Source organism: Prionailurus bengalensis, chromosome C1, assembly GCF_016509475.1.
Source record: "Prionailurus bengalensis isolate Pbe53 chromosome C1, Fcat_Pben_1.1_paternal_pri, whole genome shotgun sequence".
NCBI lineage: Eukaryota > Metazoa > Chordata > Mammalia > Carnivora > Felidae > Prionailurus > Prionailurus bengalensis.
Window position 1 is genome coordinate 64,969,511 of NC_057345.1, and position 26,834 is coordinate 64,996,344.

The window sequence follows — 26,834 nt, forward strand, 5'->3', positions numbered from 1 at the left end:
GGAAGGAAAAAAAAGAAAAGAGGTTAGAGTGGGAAAGAGCCAAAGCATAAGAGACTCTTAAAAACTGAGAACAAACTGAGGGTTGATGGGGTGGGGGGGGGGGGGGGGAGGAGGGAGGGTGGGTGATGGGTATTGACGAGGGCACCTTTTGGGATGAGCACTGGGTGTTTTATGGAAACCAATTTGACAATAAATTCCATATATTGAAAAAAAAACAACTACAATAGTAACATCAAGAAGATCACTGTTCACAGATCACCATAGCAAATAGAGTAATAATGACAAAGTTTGACATATTGCAAGAATTACCAAAATGTGTCACGGAACCATGAAGTGAGCACATCTGTTGGAAAAATGGCGTCAATAGACTTGTTAGACAAAAAGGTTGCTAATAATCAATAAAGCAAAGTACAACAAAACAACGTATGCCTTTATAATAACCATGGCTCCTCCTGCTCTTGTATAGAGCAGTAGCCCTACTGGCAGAGACATGGAGGGCCAAAGATGGCCTCAACAGAATGCCACTGCCCTCACTTGCATTGGTTGGTGTGTTGAATGCTTGTCTACTTGTTTGATGCTCTTTGCAGATCTGTACTCCCGACTTGGTGGTATTCCTGGCTTGTGCCAATCAGAGGCTCAAAGAGAGATTACTGAAGCGTGCAGAGCAACAGGGGCGGCCGGATGACAATCTGAAAGCTACCCAAAGGAGACTAATGAACTTCAAGCAGAACGCTGCTCCATTGATTAAATATTTCCAGGAAAAGGGGCTCATCATGACAGTAAGTTAGCTATATTTTTACATACATGCCCACTACAGGAATGATCTTTCAGATGTCTAATTAACCTGTTCTCATTTAGAAATCCTCTTTACCTTAAAAAAGTGGCTTTTCTTGGGTGCCGATCCAATGGGAAAAAAAAAATCAGTGTTTTTTACCTGATTTGCCTTTTTAAGTCATAATGATGAAACTACTTTCACTTTAGTTTGATTTTACAAAAAAAAAAAAGATAAATTTTAACCTTATTTAAAGTTCTTTAGCCCCCAAATAAAAAAGTATTTCTAAATAATTGTTTGGATAATTTTAATGTTTATTTATTTCTGAGAGAGAAAGAGCATGAGTGGGGAAGGGGCAGAGAGAGAGAGGGAGGCACAGAATCTGAAACAGGCTCTGAGCCATCAGCAGAGAGCCTGACGTGGGGCTCAAACCTGGAAACGGTGAGATCATGACCTGAGCCGAAGTTGGTCGCCCAACTGGCTGAGCCACCCAGGCGCCCCTTGTTTGTATAATTTTAAGTAGTACTTTCCCAACTTCTCAACTCTTGTGTCTTTGGAAACCCGATAAAACTGATAGAGTTAAAAACACGTACCTGACATAGTGTTATATTAGACTTAAATTGTAAGTTAGGCTTTATTACAATGTACCACATAAGGAAATGAGATTCCAGTGGCACAAAAAAGTTTCCTAAGTGTTTGACTTGCTCAAAGAAGTAATGCTGTCTCAAAATGGAAGGCATTGATCTTTTTGCTCCATTAACAATGTAAATATTAATATTTTCATAATTAGTTTTTCTGTGGTTGATGATACTCAGTGTACCAATGAAAAGACTGAATCATTACTTAATACAGTTATTAGAATACAGTAAGTTAGAGGTGAAGATTCAGCCAAATTGTGATCTCATAACATCGGAGACTTAAGTATTAAAATAGAAGAAACAAAGAGAATCATTGACCATCTGAAGAACACATTTTATGGGAAGAAGACACTAACATCAGTGCAGCTCCATTGTAGCTGGATGGTAGCAAAATAGCAGAACTCTTCCTCCAGCCCTTGGGTCCTTCTCATCAGACCAGAGATTCTTGTCTAGTGGGGTTACGAGGCCCGGTAGACAATCTGATGAAAATGATGCATTTCTGTCTTAATAAAATGCACAAAAGATTTTTTTTTTTTTACAAAATTAGGTAAGTCTACTGAAGCTCATCCACAGAGCTCCTATGACTTAACAATTCCTGAGTTTAAAAAATCTCTTTATTAGACTAAGATGCCCTTAGATCTGAGACAGTCACAGCACTTGAATAAAAATCTATTTGCAGTCTTTATAGCACTGTAAAGAAAAATTTTTGGGGATTTGCTTTTGAGTCAAAACTGTCATGCCAGAGAATTGTAAATCTGATCTGAAAATTGTTCACAGTGCCAGAGTTCATTTTATGGTCTAAAAGAGACATTAATAGGAAAGATTGAAGAAAATCAGGGTGGATGTTTCTCTGGTCATTTTTTGTTGGGATTGTTCCTTGTTTCTCTTGTAAATTACCAATGCTGACTTCTGCCTGTGTCATGAAAAAAGAAATTTACCCTACAGACCAAACCCCCAGCTGCAAAGTGCAGAGCCAGGGTTTTAATTGATGTTTGCAGGGCTTAAAGGTATTACCAGAGTGTCTCTGATTACTCCCTGCTTGTCACGTTCGTCATCACAAGCAAAGCAGATTTCCCAAATGAATGCAGAGTGGGGATTGTTAATTTACTAATATTTTGCATGGAGGTGAAACACCATTGCCTCTAATTGAGGGAGTCAATAACAATGTGGATGACAGCCTGTAACCTCACTGCTAAAATCAAATAAGCTTTAAGATAAACGCCTCTAATTACCGGGACAGTTGCCTCGGAAAGTCACCTTTTGAAAAGTGGTGAACACAAACACAGGCTAAACTCTGGGGAATAGAATTTGAAAATTTAGTCTGACAAAGGAGCAAGTACTGCATCCTGAATCACATGTCCTCTTTCAGAATGCGGATCATAGTTCGGTTTTGGAATTACAACATATTTGGTAGCATTTCTGCTTTTAAAGATGAGTCAAGAAATAAAAAGCGTCATCCTTATTAATCACAAGCATATCAAGATTTTAATTAAAAAACTGGGAGTTAATAGGTCAAACCAAATGTTTCCTTTTCTCTGTAGTTTTTTTCTGTTTCTTCTACCTTCCCGTCCTAATTTATTCATTAAGTAAGTATTTATTGAGAACCATTGGGTGCGAGACACTCTGCTAAATAAGCAAAAAGTAAGGATCTTTACTTTATTCCCTGACATATTGCAAATTCCTAGAACAGTACCTGCCTGGTACATACTGTGCTCCCAGTAAATGAGCAAAGCTGAATGATTATTTGTTAATTAACTTAGTTTCATAGGAATCAACACTAACATTTAAATACAAGTACACTTATCCCTAAACTGCCAGTGCATAGCTATTGGTTAATTATCACCACCTTCCCTAACATCACTGCACAGGGTGGTGGGAAAGAAATCTAAACAGCACAAACCCTCAACAGATTTGGCAATTGACCTAAACATAAGAAAGGCAATGAAGATACTTGATAATAGTTTACCCAACCAAATCCATTCTCCTAAAATTACTAAGTTGAAAATTCTGTCATTGCTTCTCAATACTTGAGGTTGATGAATTTGTAAATAGGTAACATGATGAAGCTGTATTTCCTTTAAATACCATCGCTTTTTGTATCCTATTTAAATAGTCATTCTCATGTAACCAAAAGGCTCATTAATTCCTATTTGTTGGGTTTAGTAACTGAGACAGAATATAGCAAGGAGATTAGGGCACCTGGGTGACTCAGTTAGTTGAGCATCCTACTCTTGATTTCGGTTTAAGTCATGGTCTCACAGTTCCTGAGATCAAGTCCTGCATCTAGCTCTGTGCTGATGGCACCAGGCTTGCTTGGGATTCTCTGTCCCTCTCTCTCTACCCCTCCCCAGCTCATGCCCACTCTCTCTCAAAATAAATAAATAAATAAAAATAAAAAGAATATAGTCAAGGAGAAGTTTTCTTTTTTTAATATAATTTATTGACAAATTGGTTTCCATACAATACCCAGTGCTCATCCCAACAAGTGCCCTCCTCAATGCCTATCACCCACTTTCCCCTCTCCCCCACCCCCATCAATCTTCAGTTTGTTCTCAGTATCCAAGAGTCTCTCATGGTTTGCCTCCCTCCCTCTCTGTACCTTCAACCCCCACCCCCCCCCCCATGGTCTTCTGTTAAGTTTCTCAAGATCCACCTATGAGTGAAAACATATGGTATCTGTCTTTCTCTGACTGACTTATTTCACTTAGCGTAATACCTTCCAGTTCCATCCATGTTGCTGCAAATGGCCAGATTTCATTCTTTCTCATTGTGAAGTAGTATTCCATTGTATACATAAACAACATCTTTCTTATCCATTCGTCAGTTGATGGACATTTAGGCTCTTAAGGAGAAGTTTTCAAAAGTTAACAAGAAAGGCTATGGAGGTATTCTGGAAGATACTTGGGTGACAATGGTGTATGTGTGTGCTGGATATATGTCCCTCTGAATTGTTTTAAATTCACTTTTTAAAAAAATTAAGTAGACAGTGCCTTCTAGAATGAAACCTGATACTGATAGAATCTCAGTGTGAAGAGCCTAGAGGACACATGAGAAATATCCACTTGGAGTTGAATATAGGGCAGCTTATAAGGAATCACACTGTCTGGGCAACAAGCATTTATGGAATCCTACTGTGTGCAGAGATGGCAAGGCCAAGCTGCCCTAGAAAAGGTACTGTTGCTTCATTTAGGAGAGGGGCATCTCCATGGATGGTAGCCCCCATTTCCAGAACTAAATTAAAATGTGAATCAGATTACTTTTATTATTGTGGGCTCTAAAACCTAAAATACATGTTATGACACCAGTTTTGTTCTCTGATCTTTTGTATAGAAAGGAAAATAAAAGCACTGAGAGATAAAGCTATTTGCTCACAAAGTGCAACTCACATAGAGCAAAGCAGCATCCAGTGTTCTGGGAGCGAATCAGGATGTTTCCTAAACAACCTCACAACAGCGTTGGGGCTGGGACAAGGGGATACCAAATCTGTAGCTGATTCTGGTGTTCTGTCTCAGTAACAAGCAAGCACCAACTCACAACCTCTCCACACCCAGAGCTTGCTCAGTGTCAGTGCTGTTCATACTCCTCAGACAGAGCAAACCAAATGACTCAGTGAACGCAGCTCCTTTCAAAGTGGGAAATTGATGCCAATTATACGGCAAACCCATCGTCAATGCCTGATGATAAGAGCACTCACACCAGTAAAGGCAGTATTCTCATTGTGATGTTTCATGAAGGCATTTACAGGAAAAATGAGGATGAACTTAAACAATGAACATGCTTCCTTCTCCAAAAGAATGTAAAATATTTTTCTATTGATGATATTATTTCAGACATCCGTGAAATAGAGTCCCAAAAGCCCTAACGCATGACCTTCCAATCATCTTAAGTAGGGCCTTATATGAACTAAATGGTGTAGATAAAATCAAGATAATATTCAACTGAACACATCTGAAAGAGTCACATGAAGGAAACCTCAGTTCCAAGCACTTTGACAGACAAGTCTATCTAAGAATACTTTAGTTAAGGCCTGTGCTGTTTTCTATGGGACTGGCTTTCATCACAGCTTGTTTTTATTTGTATTTTTTTTCAAAGTAAAATGAAACTAAGAGATAGTTGGTAGCTGAATGTCATATCACACTAACAGCTTCCTATAAACTCTTCTCTCAGCCCTACAGTTCATGACCGGAAAATGTACAATACACAATCTACATTTCTAGCTGGTCATGTTTCCAAGAGACACTCTGATCAGAAAAGTAATTTTGACAATAGTGTCAGAAATAGTGTCAGCCAACATTCCACACTTGTAGAACTAGGTCTTAATTTACTTTAATATGTGATACTGAGACTTATTGGGAACATGAGTAAGAAAATCATATTTTTGGTAAAATTATCGACCTAAATTTTTTTCATATTTAAGACCAAACTAGTTGGTCTTCCATTGATCTTAAACATTGATTGAGGCTGGGGCGCCTGGGTGGCGCAGTCGGTTAAGCGTCCGACTTCAGCCAGGTCACGATCTCGCGGCCCATGAGTTCGAGCCCCGCGTCAGGCTCTGGGCTGATGGCTCAGAGCCTGGAGCCTGTTTCCGATTCTGTGTCTCCCTCTCTCTCTGCCCCTCCCCCGTTCATGCTCTGTCTCTCTCTGTCCCAAAAATAAATAAACGTTGGAAAAAAAAAATTTTAAAAAAAAAAAAAAAAAAAAAAAAACATTGATTGAGGCAAAGAATTGATCAATATCTTTAAATAGGGATGGCAGTGTAAATTAAGTGACTGAAGGGGATGAAGAGGAAGAAGAAGGAGGAGGAGGAGAAGGAGAAAGAGGAGGAGGAAGAGGAGACAAGAAAAGAAAAAGGACAGGCCTGAAAAACTTGGCAGTCAGGAAAATACAGAAGAAAAAAAAAATTATGAGTAATGTTATCTTAAAAAACAATAGCTAATAATTTCTGAGTACTAAATATATGTGGGGTACTATTCGAAGTGCTTCACGTGTTTTAGGTCATGAATCTTCACTAAATCTCCATCAGACAGGTACAGGCACATCTCATTTTATTGCATTTCACAGATATCTGTGTTTTCTACAGATTGGAGGTTTGTGGCAATCCTGCCTCAAGCAAATATATCAGTACCATTTTTCCAACAGCATTTGCTTACTTTGTGTCTCTGTGTCACATATTGGTGATTCTTGCAATATTTTGAACATTTTCTGTATTATTTGTAATGGTGATCTGTGATCAATGATTACAACTCACTGAAAGCTCATGCAATGGATAACATTTTTTAGCAGTATTTTTTAAGTTTTTATTTTTATTTGTTTTATTTATTTCATGCATGCATGACGGGGAAGGGGCAGAGAGAGGGAGAGAGAGAGTCCCAAGCAGGCTCCTCGCTGACAGTGCAATCCCACAAACCAGGAGATGCAGACCTGAGCTGAAATTGAGAGTCAGACTAACCAACTGAGCCACCCAGGCACCCCAGCAATAGAGTATTTTTACTTGAGGTATGTAGATTATTTTTTAGACATAATGTTATTGCACACTTAGACTATTGTTAGTGCAAACATAACTTTTATATGCACTGGGAAACGAAAATATTCATCTGACTGGTTTGACTTCAACAGTTGCTTGATTGTGGGAGTCTGGAATCAAAGCTGCACTATCTCTGAGGCATGCCTGTATTATTGTCACCTCTATTTTGTAAATGAGAAAACTGAAGCTCCTGAAAGCGTAGCCAGCCCAGGATCCCACAAGAGCAGTGGAGCCTTAGCCCAGACCTAGGATGCTGACGCCAGAGGAAGCATTTGTGATTGCTGTATTGTCCCTTTGTTAAACCTTGACACTCACATGTTCTAGGTAGTGAAGAGAGAGCCCACTGCTGCTTTCTCCAGGCATTTATTGTTCAATAAGCACCTCTGTTCAGCTGTAATCTCTTCATTTCTGTTTCTCAGAAAAGAATAAGTAAGAAAAGTCACTCTGATGGTGCGTTATATGGAGTGGTTTTTAAAAAGTAATTTTACTGGGTAATAGATGTCAAATAGTTAAGATAATTCATAAAAGTGATTCATATGAGCAGATGTACAAGAAAGAAATGTTACCATTAATGGCGAGTTGTGGGGCCTTGTATTTTTATCTCCACTATATGTTATCTTCTTCCCTTGCTGACTTCTACAAATCAAATGTAAATCCATGGCTGCAGGCAAAACCTTGTCCTTATCTACTGAGAATCTTATAATTCATCTTATCTATTATGACTGTTCTTTTATAGTCATCCATTCAAGCATTTTTATCGAGGGCCTATTGCATGCCAGACGATAGCACTTTCCCTTGTACAAGGGCCCACGAGGTGCTGTAGGGAATCCAAAGGTGATGTAGAGATAAATGAAATGTGCCTTCGTGGAGTTTGTATGCAGGCAGTGATGTAAACATAAATAACTTGAGAACAGCACAGGAAGGAGTGCCACCCACAGAGGTATAATAAGCCAGGAGGAGTCAGGGACAGGGGAGTGACTTCCTCCTGGAAAGATTAGGAAAAACTTTACTGGAAACATAGACGCTTGAGGGGCAGGTAAGAGTTGGATACCAGAAATGGGAAAGAAGTACATTATAAGTGGATGTAAGCAGACATAAGGCATGTAGGGTATATATAATGGAGTTGTGAGAATTAGAAGGGTGTGGGGGACATATGCTCAGATCAAACTGGAGAAGGCACTGCAGTGCTAGGCTAAGGGGGAAAGGCTATTTGATGAGCAGGGTGAGCGTTAAAGGCTCCGAGTCAGGGAATGACCTAACCTAATAAGAAGTGTAAGCTGGTAGTTGTGTGCAAAACACTGAATGGAGGAAGCATCTGGAAGGGATTTGACAAAGGCCTAGGGCTGGGATGGTGACCGCGTGTGACACAAGGTTTTACTGCTCATTGATCCACAACCATCTGGAGCTGACTGCAAACATGGGAGTAACTGAAAAAGTGCTTGAAGAAAATTAGCATGCATAAATCACTGGGAATGAGATGTAACATAAATTGCACCGATGTAACTATTTTGATTTCCCATTTGGGTAGCATTCATGGCAGAGTTGAAAGGAAACAGGATAGCAAAGGGAAAGGTACATATTAAGGACTGTGGTTAACTAAAACACTGAAGTGATCTTAAAATCCTTAAAACCCTGAAGCAAAGAGACAGCAGGGTCAATTGAATCATCATTTAGTCTTTCCACAAATAATTGTTTCAAAATAATTCAGAGTGGAATAACTTAATGAATTAAGTAAAAATTACAAATATATTTGGGATCATTTATCTTCATGGCAGACAACCCTATAAGATGTCTGCCATTTATAAGATCTTTTTTTTTTTTAAATTTTTTTTAACGTTTATTTATTTTTGAGACAGAGAGACAGAGCATGAATGGGGGAGGGTCAGAGAGAGGGAGACACAGAATCTGAAACAGGCTCCAGGCTCTGAGCTGTCAGCACAGAGCCCGACGCGGGGCTCGAACTCACGGACCGCGAGATCATGGCCTGAGCCAAAGTCGGCCGCTTAACCGATTGAGCCACCCAGGCACCCCTATAAGATCTTATAAAGACATAGGACCATTAAAGCACTGCACAGTAACCGGTTATCATCAAAAAGTTTATATGTGTTAGGGATGTGTGTGATTACAAGAAATGAAATGGCTAAATAGCTGTGGCCTAAACAAACAGCTTTATTTGACATGAATAAAAATAAGTAGAGGGGCGCCTGGGTGGCGCAGTCGGTTGAGCGTCCGACTTCAGCCAGGTCACGATCTCACGGTCCCTGAGTTCGAGCCCCGCGTCGGGCTCTGGGCTGATGGCTCAGAGCCTGGAGCCTGTTTCCAATTCTGTGTCTCCCTCTCTCTCTGCCCCTCCCCCGTTCATGCTCTGTCTCTCTCTGTCCCAAAAATAAATAAACGTTGAAAAAAAAAAAAAAATTTAAAAATAAGTAGAGATGGATGATCCAGGGGTAGTACAGTGACTTAATGGTGTCATCAAGGAACCACACTCCTGTCTTTCGGTTCCATCCTCTTTAATGTATTTCCTCATTGCAACAAAATGGCTGCTGCTGCCCTAGTCACCAAATCTACATTCCAAATAGAACAAAGGGTTTAGTGCAAGGGCTGGACAGCTTCCTCTGGTATACTTCATTAGGAAAGAAAAGCTTTCCCATAAACCCCTCTCCTTCTCTCGCTGACTTGTATTTAACTGTCATGGCTCAGAACGGGATCACATGTTTTCTGTTGCCTTCAAGGGAAGCTGAGAAATTAATTATTTAAATTTCCAGCCTCTGATACAGAGGAAAGCAAAGGAAAAAGGAATAAGAACAAATATTGAGGGGCGCCTGGGTGGCTCAGTCGGTTAAGCGTCCGACTTCAGCTCAGGTCACGATCTCACGGTCCGTGAGTTCGAGCCCCGCGTCAGGCTCTGGGCAGATGGCTCAGACCCTGGAGCCTGCTTCCGATTCTGTGTCTCCCTCTCTCTCTGCCCCTCCCCTGTTCATGCTCTGTTTCTCTCTGTCTCAAAAATAAATAAAGGTTAAAAAAAATTAAAAAAAAAAAAAACAAATATTGAGTAAGCCAACTACAATAACCACTACAAGGTAAAAAGTACATAAATAAATAAAAAATAATTCAGTTTTCTCTGTTTAACAAGATATAGGGACTGAGGAGAGTCTGAGTGTCCTTGCACCAAATTAAGAAAACAAAAAAAGGATATGGGGAAATACATTTCCTAGTCATTCTGTTCAAAATAGTTAAAATAGAAAATGTCTTTGCTTAATATTAATGGCTACTTTTCAGTAAGCATTTTTAACTTTCCAGGATCTCCATTCACTTCATATCTAATTCTCACAACAGCTCTTAAAGTTTGTTGAAGGAAACAGGCTTAGAGAGGTTCAGGAACATGCTGTAAATGCTGGAGCCAGTAAATAAGGGACCTGAGGTTTGAAATAGGTTCTGTCTCACAGAATCCACTCAGTCAAGGGATTGAGCGAGACTTGTATCTAAGCAAGGAGTCAAACCCCTCTCAAAATAGAGAAGTTATTGATAATGTCATATTAATGTGAACTACAAGATGTTCTTGACTGAAAAATTGAATTCTAGGAGAAAGAGAGAAGGACTCACATCACATATTAAGTGTTATGCCTGCTGCTTTACAAATATTTACCTCTTTTAATCACTCCACCCTGTGTGGTAGGTATTAAAGTGCTGTATATGTGCCAGACGTTTTAGCTAAATTATCTCATTTCAGGTAAGGACAGGAGTTTGCTGTCCCTTTGCAGATAAATCCTAACCCACACAGCCTGACTCACTTCACCCACTCTGTGTCTCACTAGGACACTGCTCTTTTGTCTTCCCTGCTTCACCCTTCAGACTCCGTTCATGCTACTGCATGTTTTCTTCTCTGTGACTGGCTCCCTCATCTATCATTCTGCCAGTCACCTCGCCAGCTTCTGGATGGCTCTTACCCAGGCACACCCCAAGCATGGTGCTGCATCTCATTTACCCAGACCTAGCAGGTGGGTTGGAGACAGATACACAGACAGGCCCTTGTTCTGAAGGAGCCCATGTAGAGGGGAGGAGAGGAGATAAACAAGTGGCCTCAATGTACAAAGGGCCACAAGGTGGAGTAAGTTCCCTCTGCCTTCTCCATGGTAAATCTGTGGGACTGGATGAACTTAAAGCTCTCTGGGACAATCCATGGAGATTACTTCGTGCATTCAAAACATAACCAGGGGGCGCCTGGGTGGCTCAGTCAATTGAGTGTCCGACTTTGGCTTAGGTCATGATCTTGCGGTTTGTGACTTCAAGCCCTGTGTCTGTGCTGACAGCTCAGAGCCTAGAGCCTGCTTCAGATTCTGTGTCTCCCTCTCTCTCTGCCCCTCCCCCACTCATGCTTTGTCTCTGTCTCTGTCTCTCTCTCTCTCTCAAAAACAAATAACATTTTAAAAATTAAAAACAACAACAACAACAACAAAAATTAATCAGACATTTGAGATTACTGAAAGAAGAGTCCTAACCATTTCTTGCTGAGTCCCACCTCCCAAATTTAGGAATTTAATTAAGCACAGTATAAAATAAGCTTAAGAATACATTTGTTGGGGCGCCAGAGCGCCTCATGGTTCATGAGATCAAGCTCCACGTGGGGCTCTGCACTGACAGCCTGGAACCTGCTTGGGATTCTCTCTTTCCCTCTCTCTGCCCCTCCCTGGCTTGCTTGCATGCATGCACGCATTCATTCTCTCTCTTTTTCTCTCTCTCTCTCAAAATAAACTTTAAAAAGTAAATAAATAAAAAGATGTCTGGAGGTGTCTGGTTGGCTCACTCGGTTAAGCCTCCAACTCATGATTTTGGCTCAGGTCATGATCTCATGGTTTGTGAGATGGAGCTCCACCTTGGGCTCTGTGCTGAGCCTGGAGCCTGCTTGGGATTCTCTCTCTCTCTCTCTCTCTCTCTCTCTCTCTCTCTCTCTGCCCCTCCCTGCCCCTCCCCACTCACACACACACTCTCTCTTTCCCTCTCTCAAAATAAATAAACATTTAAAAAGAAATAAAAATAAAAGGATGTCTGGAGAAAAGAAGTCTGGGTGTGTGTGAATTGTAGCATGATGTAGGTTATTTTCAATAACCAAGTTATTGGGGACTGTGCAGTCAGAACAGTGCCAGATACATAGAGAGGACTTGAAAATATTAGTTTAATTAATGCATAGATTAATGAGTTGAACTGAATAAATTCATTCTAGTAAGTTGAGTGTGAATAAGACTTGTTTAAACTTCATTTATTTGGGTTGGAAAAGTACTTTTCAGGAGTGTTTTAAACTCAGGTTTTCAAAAATTCATGCCTTCCCCTGTGGTCTGGCCTCTAACCAGTGCCAATTCACAGGTTGTTTGAAGGTGTCAGCGGCCATGAGAGATTTCTCAGAAAATACCACAAAGTGCACTTCAAACTGTTTCTACAATTGCTGTCAAATTCAGGAGCAAGAAAGAAGAAGAGAAACAATGGATTTTTTTTTGTAAAGAATCTTGTTTTTTTACCTGAGAATTTTATCTAAAAACATCGAGATTGTTGTATAATGTGAGATGTTATTTCTTCTTTATCCTGAAACTTGTGCTTAAAAATCTGAATACAGACACCACCGTCACTTGACATATACTTGATAATGCTTATTTTTAGCTTTTCTACCAAGGCTTCAGAGTTCATATGTTCATGACAAACTAATTCTGACCCAAGTCCAAAAAGATGACTTGGTTCTTACAAATGAATTCAGCAGTAACTCCAGGAAAATCCTGACTCAGAAGATCTTAAAGCCTCAGATGAAGTGCTCTTGGCTCTGTTAGCAATATTGGCTGACTACAGCTTACTTGTGGTTGCCCATTCATCTCATCAATTCAATCCGAATTCCTAAACCACTGAAACTTGGTATTGACAGTATCGATTCATTAATTTCCTAAAATTGTGTGGGTAGGCAATTCCATAATGGCACTGCTCTTCTGTATATTCTGTGAAATGATAGTTCTACTTTAAAATTTGAGGAGGGGCGCCTGAGTGGCACCTCCATTGAGCGTCTGACTTCGGCTCAGGTCATGATCTCACGGTTTGTGGGTTCCAGCCCCCCGTCAGGCTCTGTGCTGACAGCTCGGAGCCTGGAGCTTGCTTCTGATTCTGTGTCTCTCTCTCTTTCTGCCCCTCCCCTGCTCACGCTCTGTCTTTCTCTCTGTCAAAAATAAAAAACAAGAAGAAAAAATTTTTAAATAAAATAAAAGTAAAATAAAATAAAATAAAATAAAATTTGAAGAGAAGAAACATGGGAAGCTTCACTTGACTCAAATGATCTTCAGACAGCATTCTCTTCAGCTTAGGGCTGATACTCAAGCTTTCTTTTTTCCAAGTATAATTAACATACAGCGTTATATTAGCTGTAAATATACAATGTAGCTATTCAACAATTCTATACTTTACTCAGTGTTCATCATGATAAATGTGCTTTTAATCCCCTTCATCTATTTTACCCATCCCCACACCCACCTCCCCTCTGGCAGCCACCAGTTTGTTCTCCATAGTTAAGAGTCTGGCTTTTTGTTGTCTCTTTTTTCTTTGTTCATTTGTGTTTTTTTAAATTCCATATGTGAGTGAAATTACATGGCATTTGTCTTTCCCTGACTGACTTATTTCACTTAGCATATACCTGCCAGATCCATTGATGTTGTTGCAAATGGCAAAATTTCATTCTTTTTTTATGGCTGAATAATATCCTGTGTTTGTGTGTGTGTGCACGTGCACACGCGCCACATTTTCTTTATCCATTCATCTATTGGTGGACACTTGGGTTGTTGCTTCTATATCTTGGTTGTTGTAAATAGTGCTGCAGTAAACATAGGAGTGCATATATCTTCAAATTAGTATTTTTGTGTTCTGTGGGTAAATAACCAGTAGCGGTATTACTGGATCATATGGTAATTCTATTTTTTAGTTTTTTGAGGAACCTCCATATTGTTTTCTACAGTGGCTACACCACTTTGCATTCCCACCAACAGTGCACTAACCAAAAAGCACCAATGGTTGCCTTTTCTCCATATCATCACCAACACTTGTGATTTCTTGTGTTTTTGATTCTAGCCGTTCTTACAGGTGTGATATCTCATTGTTGTTTTGATTTGCATTTCTCTGATGATTAGTGATGTTGAGCATCTTTTCGTGAGTCTGTTGGGCAGGTATACATATTGTTTGGGAAAATGTCTGTTCGTGTCATTGCCCATTTTTTAATTGGATTAGTTGGTTATTTTTGGTTATTGAGTTTTATAATTTCTTTGTATATTTTGGATATTAACCCCTTATTGGATATATTATTTGTAAATATCTTCTAAGTTGCCTCTTTGTTTTGCTGATGGTTTCCTTCACTGTGAAAAACTTGTGAGAGTAGACATCCTTGTCTTGTTCCTGATATTTTCCGGAGAGGAAAAGCTCTCAGTTTTTAGCCTCTTCTATTTTTGGAATACTTTGAGAAGAATAGGTACTAACTCTTCTTTAAATGTTTGCTAGAATTAACCTGTGAAGCTGTCTGGTCCTAGATTTTTGTTTGTTGGGAGGTTTTGGTTTTTTTTGTTTTTTGTTTTTTGTTTTTGATTACTGATTCAATTTCATTGCTGGTAATCAGTCTGTCCAAATTTTCTGTTCCTTTTGATTCAGCTTTGGAAGGTTATGGGTTTCTAGGAATTTATCCATTTTTTCTAGATTGTCCAATTTGTTGCCATATAATTTTTCATAACACTTTCTTATAAACTTTTATATTTCTTTGGTGTTGGTTGTTTTTTTTCTTTCATTTCTGATTTTGTTTATTTTTCAAATTGGGAATTCAAACATTCTTCAAATAATGTTAATTTCAGAAATTATATGCATCTTCCTGAAGCAAAGGCTCCGTGAGGGAAACTATCTGTACTGATTTCTTCATCACTGTATTACAAACTCCCAAAACACTGCCTGGCACACAATTGATACTCAATAAATACTTACTGAGTGAAACATAGACTTAAACCAACACCCTAATCATATCCTGGATATGGGGACATAAAGAGAAAAAGCTAGGGGACAAAAAAAAAAAGAGCATGGCCAGACAATTGAAAGTAGCACTGTTTATTGAAAGAGATGAACGGGGCCAGTGTTTAAAAACTGGGTGGTCAGATGCAAACTGATCATGGTTCTAGTCCATTAATTAGCTATTGCCCTTGCACAAGTTACTGAAACTCTCAGGGCCTAGCTATGACATTTGAAAACTAAATCTCCTAATACCTACCTCCGAGGTAGGTTATGGAAATTGATGAGAAAATGTAACTAAAACATTCAACACAGTGCCCAAAACAGAGAAAGTACTACTCAGACATGACCATCATTATTTTTTTTTTTTGCATTAAGTGTTTTATTTTAATAAAATACTTTGTTTGCAGTCTCCTTTTTTCCCCCCCAAAGCCCTTTGAAGATATAATTCCCTTGTCGTCTGGCTCCCATTATGTTTGGTTGCAATTTCTTTTCTTTTTTTTATTATTATTAATTAATTAATTAATTTATTTATTTATTTATTTATTTTTCAATATATGAAATTTATTGTCAAATTGGTTTCCATACAACACCCAGTGCTCATCCCAAAAGGTGCCCTCCTCAATACCCATCAGCCATACAGAGAAAGACAGATACCATATGTTTTCACTCTTATGTGGATCCTGAGAAACTTAACAGAAACCCATGGGGGAGGGGAAGGAAAAAAAAAGACTATTATTATTATTTTGAAGACATTGCCTCCTATACTGACCAGAAGTATTATTAGTCTTCAGGCAACCACATACGCATGCTACTTTCTCATCTTGACTCTTTTATTATATTGGATTTCTGACAAGAGAGAAATTCCTATTTTCCAGTGACATTTTTAAAGTCTCAGGAAGGTGGTTGCTGCAGTTCCTGTGAAATGATGAGCAGAAAATTGAACACAGCTTAACAGTCTGAAGAAGCATTGCCAAACCTATCACCCCCTACAAAAGCCCTTCAGAAGCTATTTTATAGGCTCTTGGTGTTGATTTTTCTCTCTTCTCTTTTCTTCTAATTTTTTTTCACTGCCTTCATTGATTTCTCTCCCCTTTTCTCTCACTGACCACAGTCTTAGTAGATACCAAGAACGTTGGGTAGGGCAGCCACTTTCGTCTGTTGTTCATGCCTGTGTTATTAAAAAACCCTGCTCAATTTCTAATACATTCAAAGAAACCCCATGCTAGGGCAAAAGTTAAAAGGACTCCATGATAAATATGACATTAAGCACAACAGTGTGGTGTGGTGGGTCAAAGGCTGGCTTTGAAGTCACAAAGACCAGGGTTTGAATCCTGGCAAGTTTCTTAACCTCTCTAAGCCACAGTGTCTTTATCTCTAAAATGGGTATGGAGTTAACTGACTTGCAAGATTAATTAAGGATTAGAAATAATGTGAATAAAGCCCTCATATCACATGGGGGGTAAGTAAATAGTCATTAGTGTAATCCATAGTCCATGTCCCATAACACTTAGAAACTAATCTAACCAGGGGAACCTGGGTGGCTCAGTCGGTTAAGCGTCTGACTTCAGCTCAGGTCATGATCTCACAGTTCATGAGTTTGAGCCCTGCGTCAGGCACTGTGCTGACAGCTCTGAGCCTGGAGCCTGCTTCAGATTCTGTGTCCCTCTCTTGCTCTGCCTCAGAGCCCTACTCAGGCTCTGTCTCTGTCTCTCTCAAGAATAAATAAACATTAAAACAAAATTTTTTAAATAAAGAAACAAATCTAGTCAAAATGTGTGGTAAACAATAATAATGAATAATAGCTTACATTTGTTCAGCACTTCATTGGGCTGAACAACATCATGCAAAAATGTTTTCAGAAGAATGACTTGTGCCCAGTGATGAAATCTCTTACATCACATGCTCAGTCATGTCTAAGGTATACCCAAAGTGATGGGTTCCATGGGAAAGCTAAAATCCACTTCTGAAAGCTACTCATTACTTGTCAACATGACTAAACTGGGAGACAACACCAACAGCCACTTATCTTAATGAAGACATTTTTTCAAAAGAAATGTCAACCACAAGTCTGTCTTGGCGGATGCATGCTATGTTATTTTCTGTCATTTTACTTCTTATCATTGGCAAGCGGAGCTGCCTGAAGGATGGGCAGCTTTTAAAGTTTCTAACAAGAGGAAGAGAAATGGAGTCTATTTACTTCTGTTTTTAATTCTTTTTATGTAGAAATCTTATGCTTCCTTTTTCAAACAAGTAATATTTATGGAGAAATTGTGTGTGTGTCTGTGTGTGTGTGCATGTGCGCCCATGCGTGGGTGAGTGTTGGGGATTAGGGATGCAAACAACCATAAGAAGAAATAAAAGTCATCTATTATTCTGCAACCCAGAAACAACCACTGTTAACATTTTGGGTCTTTTCCATGCAATGTATTTCTATGGTATTTTGACAGTGTGGTAGCTGAAATCATATTGTAGCCTGCTTTAAAATTTTCTTTTAATTTGAAGAAATTTGCAAGACATCTCTTGGGTAATTTACCCCCTCAAAGCCTCACTAGTAATGACCTAGTGATTCTACTTCACAGAATTGACATGAGGCCCAAATTAGAAAAACTGTGAGGGTCTTTGTAAGTCATTTCTAGAGCACACCAATGAAATTGTTATTTATTCTCATCCATATCTTGAGGAGTTAAAAGGCCCATATTTATTGAACATTTACAGAACACCCAGTAGGTCACTCCAAGGATCCAGAAAAGACCCAACATAACTCCTGACCCCAGAGAGTTTATATTCTGGCCCCAGAGATGAAGCAAAAACGTGAAAACCTTAGAGAAAACCAGAGAGTGAAACTCTCCTTTTGACTACAAGTAGAACTTTGCCTTAATTATTTAAAAACGGTTCTCAGATCTTGAATTCTTTCTATCCTTGGCTCTTTCAATTTTAAAATGAGTCATACTTTAGAGAATTATTTTTTCTTACATAATTATAATTTTACTCATAATAATGTAATTTGCCAGTTGAATAGTAAAATTTCCAACCCCCTCCCTTAAAAAAATGAGGAGAAAAAAAACCCTATTTATATAAACTCAGATCATTTATCATGATTGGTTTAAATTAAAACCAGTATTTTTATGGAGAAAAAATAAATCCCCTGAACTCAAGGGGGAAAAACGTTTTAAGAAAAAGAGAAAAAAAAGAATCATAAAATCAGAGAGCTCCTAAAGATTCTGTTGATTTATGTTGTAGAAAAAAAATTTTAACTATTTCTTTTGCCGCAAGCATGTGAGGGATATTTTTGCATAATTATCATGTTACCATGGAAAATTCGTATATGTTTGGTTATGTCTGGAAGGTGGAATTAAGAATGATTTTTAATTTTTTCTTCTCTTTCTCTACAAATTTTCCTACTATAATGTATATTCTGTTGATAATCTAAAAAAAAGAACATAAATGATTAAAAACTGCATATGCTTGATGATTAAAAATTATAGTAAGTCAGCCAGTTCAAATAAATCAGAAGTGGGAGAATTCAACTGAAATAAACAAAACAGCAATGTGATACTTACAGGAAACCAATGAAATATTTTCCATAAGGGAAAAGTACATACTAAGCTTACTTGAACTCTGGAAAACTCTCCCCAGATAATCCACTAGCTTTACCTCACATTATTTATTTGGTTTATGGTATGTCAAACAACTGTCAAGTATAGTGACAGTGTTTTTTTTTTCTCCCTCCATGAAGTCTGCCAGGAATTATTGGATCAAAAGTTGTCCAAACTAAATAACTTTCAGAACCAGGAATTGAGTTAACAGACCAAGGGGTGGATCTTGGGTTAGCTAAGGTTCAGGGAGAAATTGGTCATGGGACCAAGTGCAGAGCGTAGCAAGATTTAGAGGAAGATGCAAAAATAGCATAGGAAAAAGGTTAAGTGTAGCAGTCAGCACAAGGAGAAAGAAATGGATTTTGTTAGGGTTCAGCCCCTGGAAGGCACTAGGTTGTTTGTCCAGTCATTAATTTAGTAAGTGTACTGTCACTGGTGAATAGATTGTAACTGAGTAGTAATTGCCTGAAGAGCAAGAGTCTTAAGTAAAAACAACATCTTAAGGCTGGTAGAGGAAGACGAGCCAAGGAAGGGGAAAGAAAGTGGCCAAAGATGTGGGCTAAAGGGTAATTGGGTGTCATAGGTGCTGGAGAGGAGTCAACTGTCCTAAGATGCTTCTGTGAGAAGTCAAGTAAGATGAGGACTGGAAAAAGCTTGTTTGTTTTAACAATTGGAAGGTAGTTTACGAGTGGTATCGTCCGTTGCTGGTTTGGTGGATTGACAGAGAGGGAGACACCAGATTGGAGTAGGTAGAGGAGTTAGTGGGAGGTGAGAAAATGGAGCTGGGGGGGCAGGTGTCGAAAACTGAAGACATTTGACTGTGAAGGAAAGGGAAAAAAAGTGAGAAAACAAAGCAGTAGTTAAGGAAAGAGTTTTTGGTTTGTGTGTTGCTTGGTTTTGGTTTTATATCACGCTGTTTTTATTTTAGGGAGGGGAGATGAGCATGCTTCAGTGGTGGTGAAAGGGACACAGTTGAAAGGAAGGCTCTGAATCTATGGATGTGAACAGCCAAATCTAAAGTTTAGAATAGACCAAAACCAGCAATTTAACTAATTTCAACAAATATATGTGAAGTGCATATAGACCAGAGATTAAAAATCAACAAGATAAATTCTCTGCTTTTTAGAAGCTTCAGTTTGATAGAAACTCACTCATAGGAAGGATATTCAGGGCAAGAGACAGGAGGCCATGTAATTAATATCTGTCAAAATGAAGTTCAGAAGAAAATGACCAGAAAAATAAGAAAGATCAGTACAAGCCCACATGCCAATACAAACTCTGTCTTCTAGCCTGGTCTCCCTAATGTTCCCCAAACATGCCATCTCTGCTCTCCTTCCCAAGCTTTGCTCCTTTTGCTGACATTGCCCTTATTCTAGTCTCCCTTTCAGGTCTTCTCTTTTCCCTCACTAGTTCACCTCTTTTCCCTGACTATCCCAGCTTGTATCAATCTCCTTTGCTTGTGAATTCCTTTACTCCTGAAACTTAACACACTTGTTTTCACACATTTTTCCTCTTAACTATTTTCCAAGAGGTGGTGCAGTATTAGGGGAAGGAACCAACTTTGGTTTCAAAGTGATGTGGGTCAAATCCAGCTTCTGTCACTTCCTGAGCAAGTCCTATGTCTAGTTTCTCCCATCTCCAGAATGGGGAGATAAATCTACCTTGGAAGGTTGCTATCAAGAGTAAGCAAAATAATACGTGTAAGGAAACTGAAACAGAGTTTGGGCTGTTGATTCAGACTCTTTGTTGAACTCTGGTTTCTACTGTGGCATCTGGGCAGAGTTACTTAACCTATCTGTGGAGTAAGGTCCTCCTCTATAGAAAGGAATTCCTAACTGGTACCTGCCTTTCAGGTAAAGTGTTAGAACAGCATGAGGCATATAGTAAATGCTGTGTAAATGTTTGCTATTATTATTATTTTCTTTGCTGCCATATATTATTAGAGTAAAAAATAGTCTACCTATAATGTTTGCTCCTCACCCTCTAGCAATATCAACAATATTTCTAGTTTTCAGATAATTCTACTTCAGTGAGCATAATGTTTTAATTTTTAAAAATTTCTTTTGTGTTGTTTTTTTGTTACATGTTCTTAAAAATGGAGTGTATTAGGGGCGCCTGGGTGGCTCAGTCAGTTAAGCGTCAGACTTCGGCTCAGGTCATGATCTCATGGTTCATGAGTTCGAGCCCTGCGTTGGGCTCAGAGCCTGGAGCCTGCTTTGGATTCTGTCTCCCTCACTCTCTGCTCTTCCCCCACTCACGCTCTGTCTCTCTCTCTCAAAAATAAATAAACATTAAAATAATGTATTGTATTAGGTATGCTTCCCCATTTGTATTCAATACTTTAATCATTTAAAAGTACTAGAAGCTCTGGATCCAGTTCCAACATGTGGGGGCTGGGACAGGAGTTTCCCACAGCAACAAGCAGTGCTCCGACACCAGCTGAATGTCCTATAGTTCAACTCAATTCTGACACTGTCTACCCAGAGATAGCATCAGATCCCACAGGGGAAGGGTTCAACCCCATAAGACTGTTCTCTGAACCCTCCACTTCAGATGCTGCTGCCAAACCCAGGCTGTCACCTGTGCTTCTGACCCACAGGTTCAGATTGGAGGTTTCAACGTCCTCCACCTCCAGTTTGATTCATTTGCTAGAGAAGGTCACAGAACTCAGAGAAACATTTTAGTCACTAGACGACTGGCTTATTATAAAAGGGTGTAACTCACGAATAGCCAGATGGAAGAGATGCAAGGACAGGGTATGGGTAACGGTGGAGAGCCTTCATGCCCTCTCTGAGCACATCACTCTCCCCAAATCTGTGTTTGCTGACCTAGAAGTTCTCCACACCCTTTTCTTTTGGGTTTTTATGAAGGCTTCATGATGTAGGCATAATTGATTAAATCATAGACCATCAGTGATTGAACTTAATAGCTAGCCCCTCTCCCCTCCCTGGAGGTTGGAGAGTGGGACTTGAAAGTTCCAACCCTCTGATCACTTTGTTGGTTTCTCTGGTGACCAGCCCTTATCCTGATGTCCAGCGGTCACCCATTTACAAAGCAAAAGATATCTTTATCCTTCTCATCACTGAGGAAATTCCAAGGGTTTTAGGAGCTCTGTTCTAGAAACAGATGACAACCACATATGTATTTCTTATTATAAATTACAGTATCACAGCTGCTGTTATCTGCCCCAGCATATAAAATGACCTAGAATATCACAACTCATGAGCTACTGAAAGACCACTATGGCATCAATCTGATTCCTGTTTTTAGATTGTACTTCCTTAGCCTATACATAAAAAAACAAAGGATTATAAATGATTAAAATAATAAAGCTATAAATTATGCAAATTACAAATCTTCTTAAAAGTACCCCAACAGAAAACTTACTCTAGGCAGGACAATAACAGCCAATGCACAGAAAAAATTAAAATGATCAACAAATACATTATAAAACCTTTTTACTTCGCTAGTCATCAGAAAAATCCAATCAATAATAAGACTCCATTTTTATGTGTCAAATTAAAAGAGATTATTTAAAGTGTAATATCTAGGGTCACCTGGGTGGCTCAGTCGATTAAGCGTCCTACTTCAGCTAAGGTCATGATCTCACAGCTCATGAGTTTGAGCCCTGCATTGGGCCCTGTGCTGACAGCTCAGAGCCTGAAGCCTGCTTCAATTTTGTGTCTCCCTCTCTTGCTGCCCCTTCTCATTCAGGCTCTGTCTCTCAAAAAATAAATAAACATCAAAAAAATTCTTTTAAATAAACTATAAAGTGCAATATTTAGTGTTGGCTGGTATATAAATTGTTGCCACCTTGAAAAGCAGTTTGGGGCGCCTGGGTGGCGCAGTCGGTTAAGCGTCCGACTTCAGCCAGGTCACGATCTTGCGGTCTGTGAGTTCGAGCCCCGCGTCGGGCTCTGGGCTGATGGCTCAGAGCCTGAAGCCTGTTTCCGATTCTGTGTCTCCCTCTCTCTCTGCCCCCCCCCATTCATGCTCTGTCTCTCTCTGTCCCAAAAATAAATAAATGTTGAAAAAAAAAATTTAAAAAAAAAAAAAAAGAAAAGCAGTTTGGCAACATATATTAAGAGCCTTGGCAATATGCCTACCTTTTGACCCAATAATTTTGCTCCTAGAAATCTGTCCTGATGAAATGACTATGGATAAGGATAAGTGTTTATGAGTAAGAATATTCATTAAAGATATATCCACTTCCTTGGTGATCTCAGCCACTCTTATGTCTATAAATTCTCTATATACTGCTGACTCCCAAATTTATATCTCCAAATTCAACTTCTTCCTTGAACTCTGGACTCTAATATCCAACTGCCCACTTGACATCTCCATCTGGGTGTCTAATAGCCATCTCAGACTTAACATGTACAACCTGACCTCCTGCTTCCTGATCACACAGGAACACATCCTCAACCCTACTCTACTCCAGCCTTCTCCATTTCGGTTGGTGGCACCTCTAACCTTCAATGGTAGATCTAGCCCAAAACTTTGTGATCTTTGACTCCTCAGTAGTCTCACACTGCACATCATCTGTCAACTAATCCTATTGCCTCTTCCTTCAAAATATATCAAAAGCCTACTGCTTCTCAGGACCTCTGCCCCCCTAATCCAAGCCACACTGTCTCTCTCCTGGACTATCAGGATAGCCTCCCAACTGGCCTCTCTGCTTCCAACCTGGTCCCCTGCAGAAAAGTCACATAGCATCCCAAGGAAAAAATTTTTTAATGTTTATTTATTTTTGAGAGAGAGAGAGAGCATGCATGCATGAGTGGGGGAGGGGTAGAGAGACGGTAACAGAAGATCCAAAGTGGGCTCCATTCTGACAGCAGAAAGCCAGATGCAGGGTTCAAACTCCTGGAACCACACCATCATGACCAGAACTGAAGTCAGATGCCTAATCGACTGAGCCACCCAGGCGCCCCCCAAGGTATCATTTTTAAAAGCTAATCAGGTTATGCCATTCCCTGTTCAAGACTTTCAACAGTATCTCATCTCAGAGTAGAAACCAGTCTTCGCCTTGGCCCACAAGGCCCTGTGTCTGTTGTGATAACCTGTTATCTCTCTGCCCTCATCCCTCCTCCTTTCCTCTTTGTTTATTCCACTTTACACACTGCCTCCCTGCTGTTCTGAGTCCTCCAGGCACAGCTGCAACCACAGGGCCTTGCTTTTGCTGTTCCTGGGGTGCTCCTCCCTGACACCCACACGGTTTGCTTCTTACCCCCTCCAAGTCTTTGCTCAGATGTTACCTTCTCATTGATATCTTATTTGACCCATGATTCAAAATTGTAGCTCCTTTTCACCACATTCCCTGTCTCTTTTACCTGCTATACTTTTCTCCAGGACCTTTTACATTTATTACCTTTTAATATATCATTTAACTTATTTTATTCATTGTCTACTTCTCTCCATTTGATAGTAAGCTCCATGAAGGCAGAGATAGATTTTTTTTTGGTTTGTTTTATTCATTCTATATCCCAATGCCTAGAATAATGCATGGTACATGGTAGGTGTTCAGTAAATATTTGTTGAATGAATTAATAAACTTACAAGAGCAAAAAAAGGAAATAAAGTCCTACAGTATGAAAACTATTAACTATAGCATGGTATATTTAAACAGTGAAATGTTTATGAACATTGAGTTATGTTTTAATTGTGTAAAATTAAAAACTATCTTAAAACATTTTTTTAATCTTGAAGGAAACATAGCAAAATCTTAACTCTACTTATTTCTAGGTGATAAATAATATTACAAGATATTTCTTTTATCTTTTATGTAACTCTCTTTTATTGCCAAATATCACACATAAACATTATTTTTATAAAGTTTTTTTCAGAAACCATGTAATGGAAATATGATCATTATCATCATAGCTACTATTACAGAGGCTATATGAACAGGTGCTGAGTCTTTTCTGGCATAACCAAGTTGTATAGTCAGATAGGTTTAGATCCTACTTAGTCCTTTTAAGCTTCCATTCATATGTCCGTGAGCTAGGCTGACTGTGCTTCCAGAGAACCTCTCTGCAGATTAAATGTATGTAAAACATTTGGCTCAGTACCTAGCACATTGTAAGCCTTTGATCATTTGAACATACTATTGCTCTTTTGTCTTGTCATTATTTTTCTGCATCTGTTTAACAACCTATAACTGTAATATGGATAAGACAATTACATTGATAGAGTTTAGGAATTTGCCCAAGTTCACATAGCAAGTGAGTGGCAGAGCCAGAATTCTGCTGTTGCTGCTTGACTGCTCCATGCTCTTTCTACCCCACCATTCTACCTCTACTCCAGGAAGAAAGATTGCCAACTTTTATTTTCACTGTGAGTACCAAGAAGTATGGTACTGAAGTTACCAGTACTCAGCTACTTTGTTTTTGACACTCTGCCTTGGATGAATGTGTGGACATAAACCATATGTCTTGGAGTTAAATTATCAGGACAGAATGTGTGGTTTTAACTTTGGACAATTTTCAGTTTAAAATCTCTCTACTCTTCAAAAGGTCAAGTCATGATGACAAGGAACTGCCACTGGACTAAAATGCTGGTAAATTACTCAGTGATTTAAAATTGGCTTTTAGCTTATATATTCTCTAAGCAGAGAACTTGGTGTTTTTTAAAAATTTCTCGAGTAATTATAATTAATGCATATTAACCTTTACCCACCATTGTTAAATGTCAATGATCTATCTGTGAGTAGTATCATTAGAAATGCCAAGACTCTGCAATTACTTTCTATCGGTCTTTGGTTCCAAAATTAATTATTCTCAAGAGAACTTGTGAGGTGTATTATAGAGGGTTTTTTTTCTTCTGATTGAATAGTGTGATAGTTTAAGAGTTATACATATTTAAAGATAAATATACGTAACCCTATTTTAACAATTCAGCTCCATTTAACAATCAAAAGTGGTTATCCATCACTCCATTAACCTATACTATTTTCCTGTTCATACCAGGAAACCAAATGTTTGTTTTGTTTTGTTTAAAGTAATCTCTCCACCCAATGTGGGGCTTGAACTCATGACCCCTAGATCAAGGTTCACATGCTCTACAAGTTAAATATCCTTCCTAAAATTAGACAGCACATGATAAAACCAGATTTTAAACCAAGATCTAATTCCAAAAGTTGTTTGCTGTCTAATACACAGCCTCAGATTTATTCAAAAGAATATACATTTTAGCCAGATCTATTTTTAAAACAACAACCTAAATTTTAAAAAAAATTTTTTTTTATGTTTATTTATTTTTGAGAGAGACAGAGACAGGGTGAGCAGTGAAGGGGCAGAGAGAGGGAAGCAGAACTGCAAGCAGGCTCCATGCTCTGAGCTATCAGCACAGAGTTCGATGTGGGGCTCAAACTAATGAACTGTGAGGTCATGACCTGAGCCAAAGTCGGAGGCTTAACTGACTGAGTCACCCAGGCAACCCAAAACAACAGTCTAAATTTTGAAGGGAATATTATATTAGTAAATTGTTTTTTCAATGAAAACAGATGCTACTTTTATTTTCTCTAATTTTCTTTTTCAAAGAAGTAATATGTACATCTCTCTTATTAGGTCACAGTCTCTCCCAAATTATTCAAGTTCATGCAATCTTCTGCTGTCATCCTAATCTGTTATCATACTTATAATCTTTCTATCTCCTGTATCAAGTAAACATGAGAATTAAAAAAGAAGAAGAAGAAGAAGAAAGAAAAAAACCATGAGGGGTGCCTGAGTGGCTCAACTGGTTGAACATCTAATTCTTGATTTGAACTCAGGTCATGATTTCACAGTCATGAGATGGAGCCCCAAGTTGGCTTCTATGCTGGGTGTGGAGCCTGCTTAAGATTCCCTTTCTCTGTCTCTCTCTCTGCCCCTCCCCTGCTCACACCCATTCTCTCTCTCTCTCTCTCTCTCTCTCTCTCTCTCTCTCTCTCAACCAATACAAAACAAAACATGAGAATTATGTTAATTTTGCCCTCTTCTATCTGTATTATCTGAAGACAGAATGGGACCATACAGCCTTTTGTATAATATGCAGTATATGAAAATGGTAAATGTGAATTGTTTAAAATAAGAATCTATAATATTAGAGTTACTTGTATTACAAGGAAATAGTATTTTATTTCAGCAGTAATCATTACTTTTAAAAGGTAGTAAACATTTAAGTAGTTCCAAGAAGCAGTTTGACAAAAGCATTGAGGTTAATCATAAATTCTTAAAGGAAAATAGACAAGTTTTGGAGTTTACAGTATAACCATGCTCTTACAAAAACGAAATGAAAAACAAAAACAAATT

The 26,834-nt window shown here is 38.8% G+C and overlaps 1 protein-coding gene across 3 annotated transcripts in view; it reads left to right on the forward strand.

The window, feature by feature from the left end:
• The window catches only part of AK5 (adenylate kinase 5), a 264,423-nt gene that overhangs the window by 62,377 nt on the left and 175,212 nt on the right, over window positions 1-26,834 (forward strand). For all 3 annotated transcript variants that reach the window (XM_043575316.1, XM_043575314.1, XM_043575315.1), the window contains exon 6: window positions 588-779. In XM_043575316.1, coding sequence (XP_043431251.1) covers window positions 588-779 — 192 coding nt within the window. The remainder of the gene's footprint in view (window positions 1-587; window positions 780-26,834) is intronic.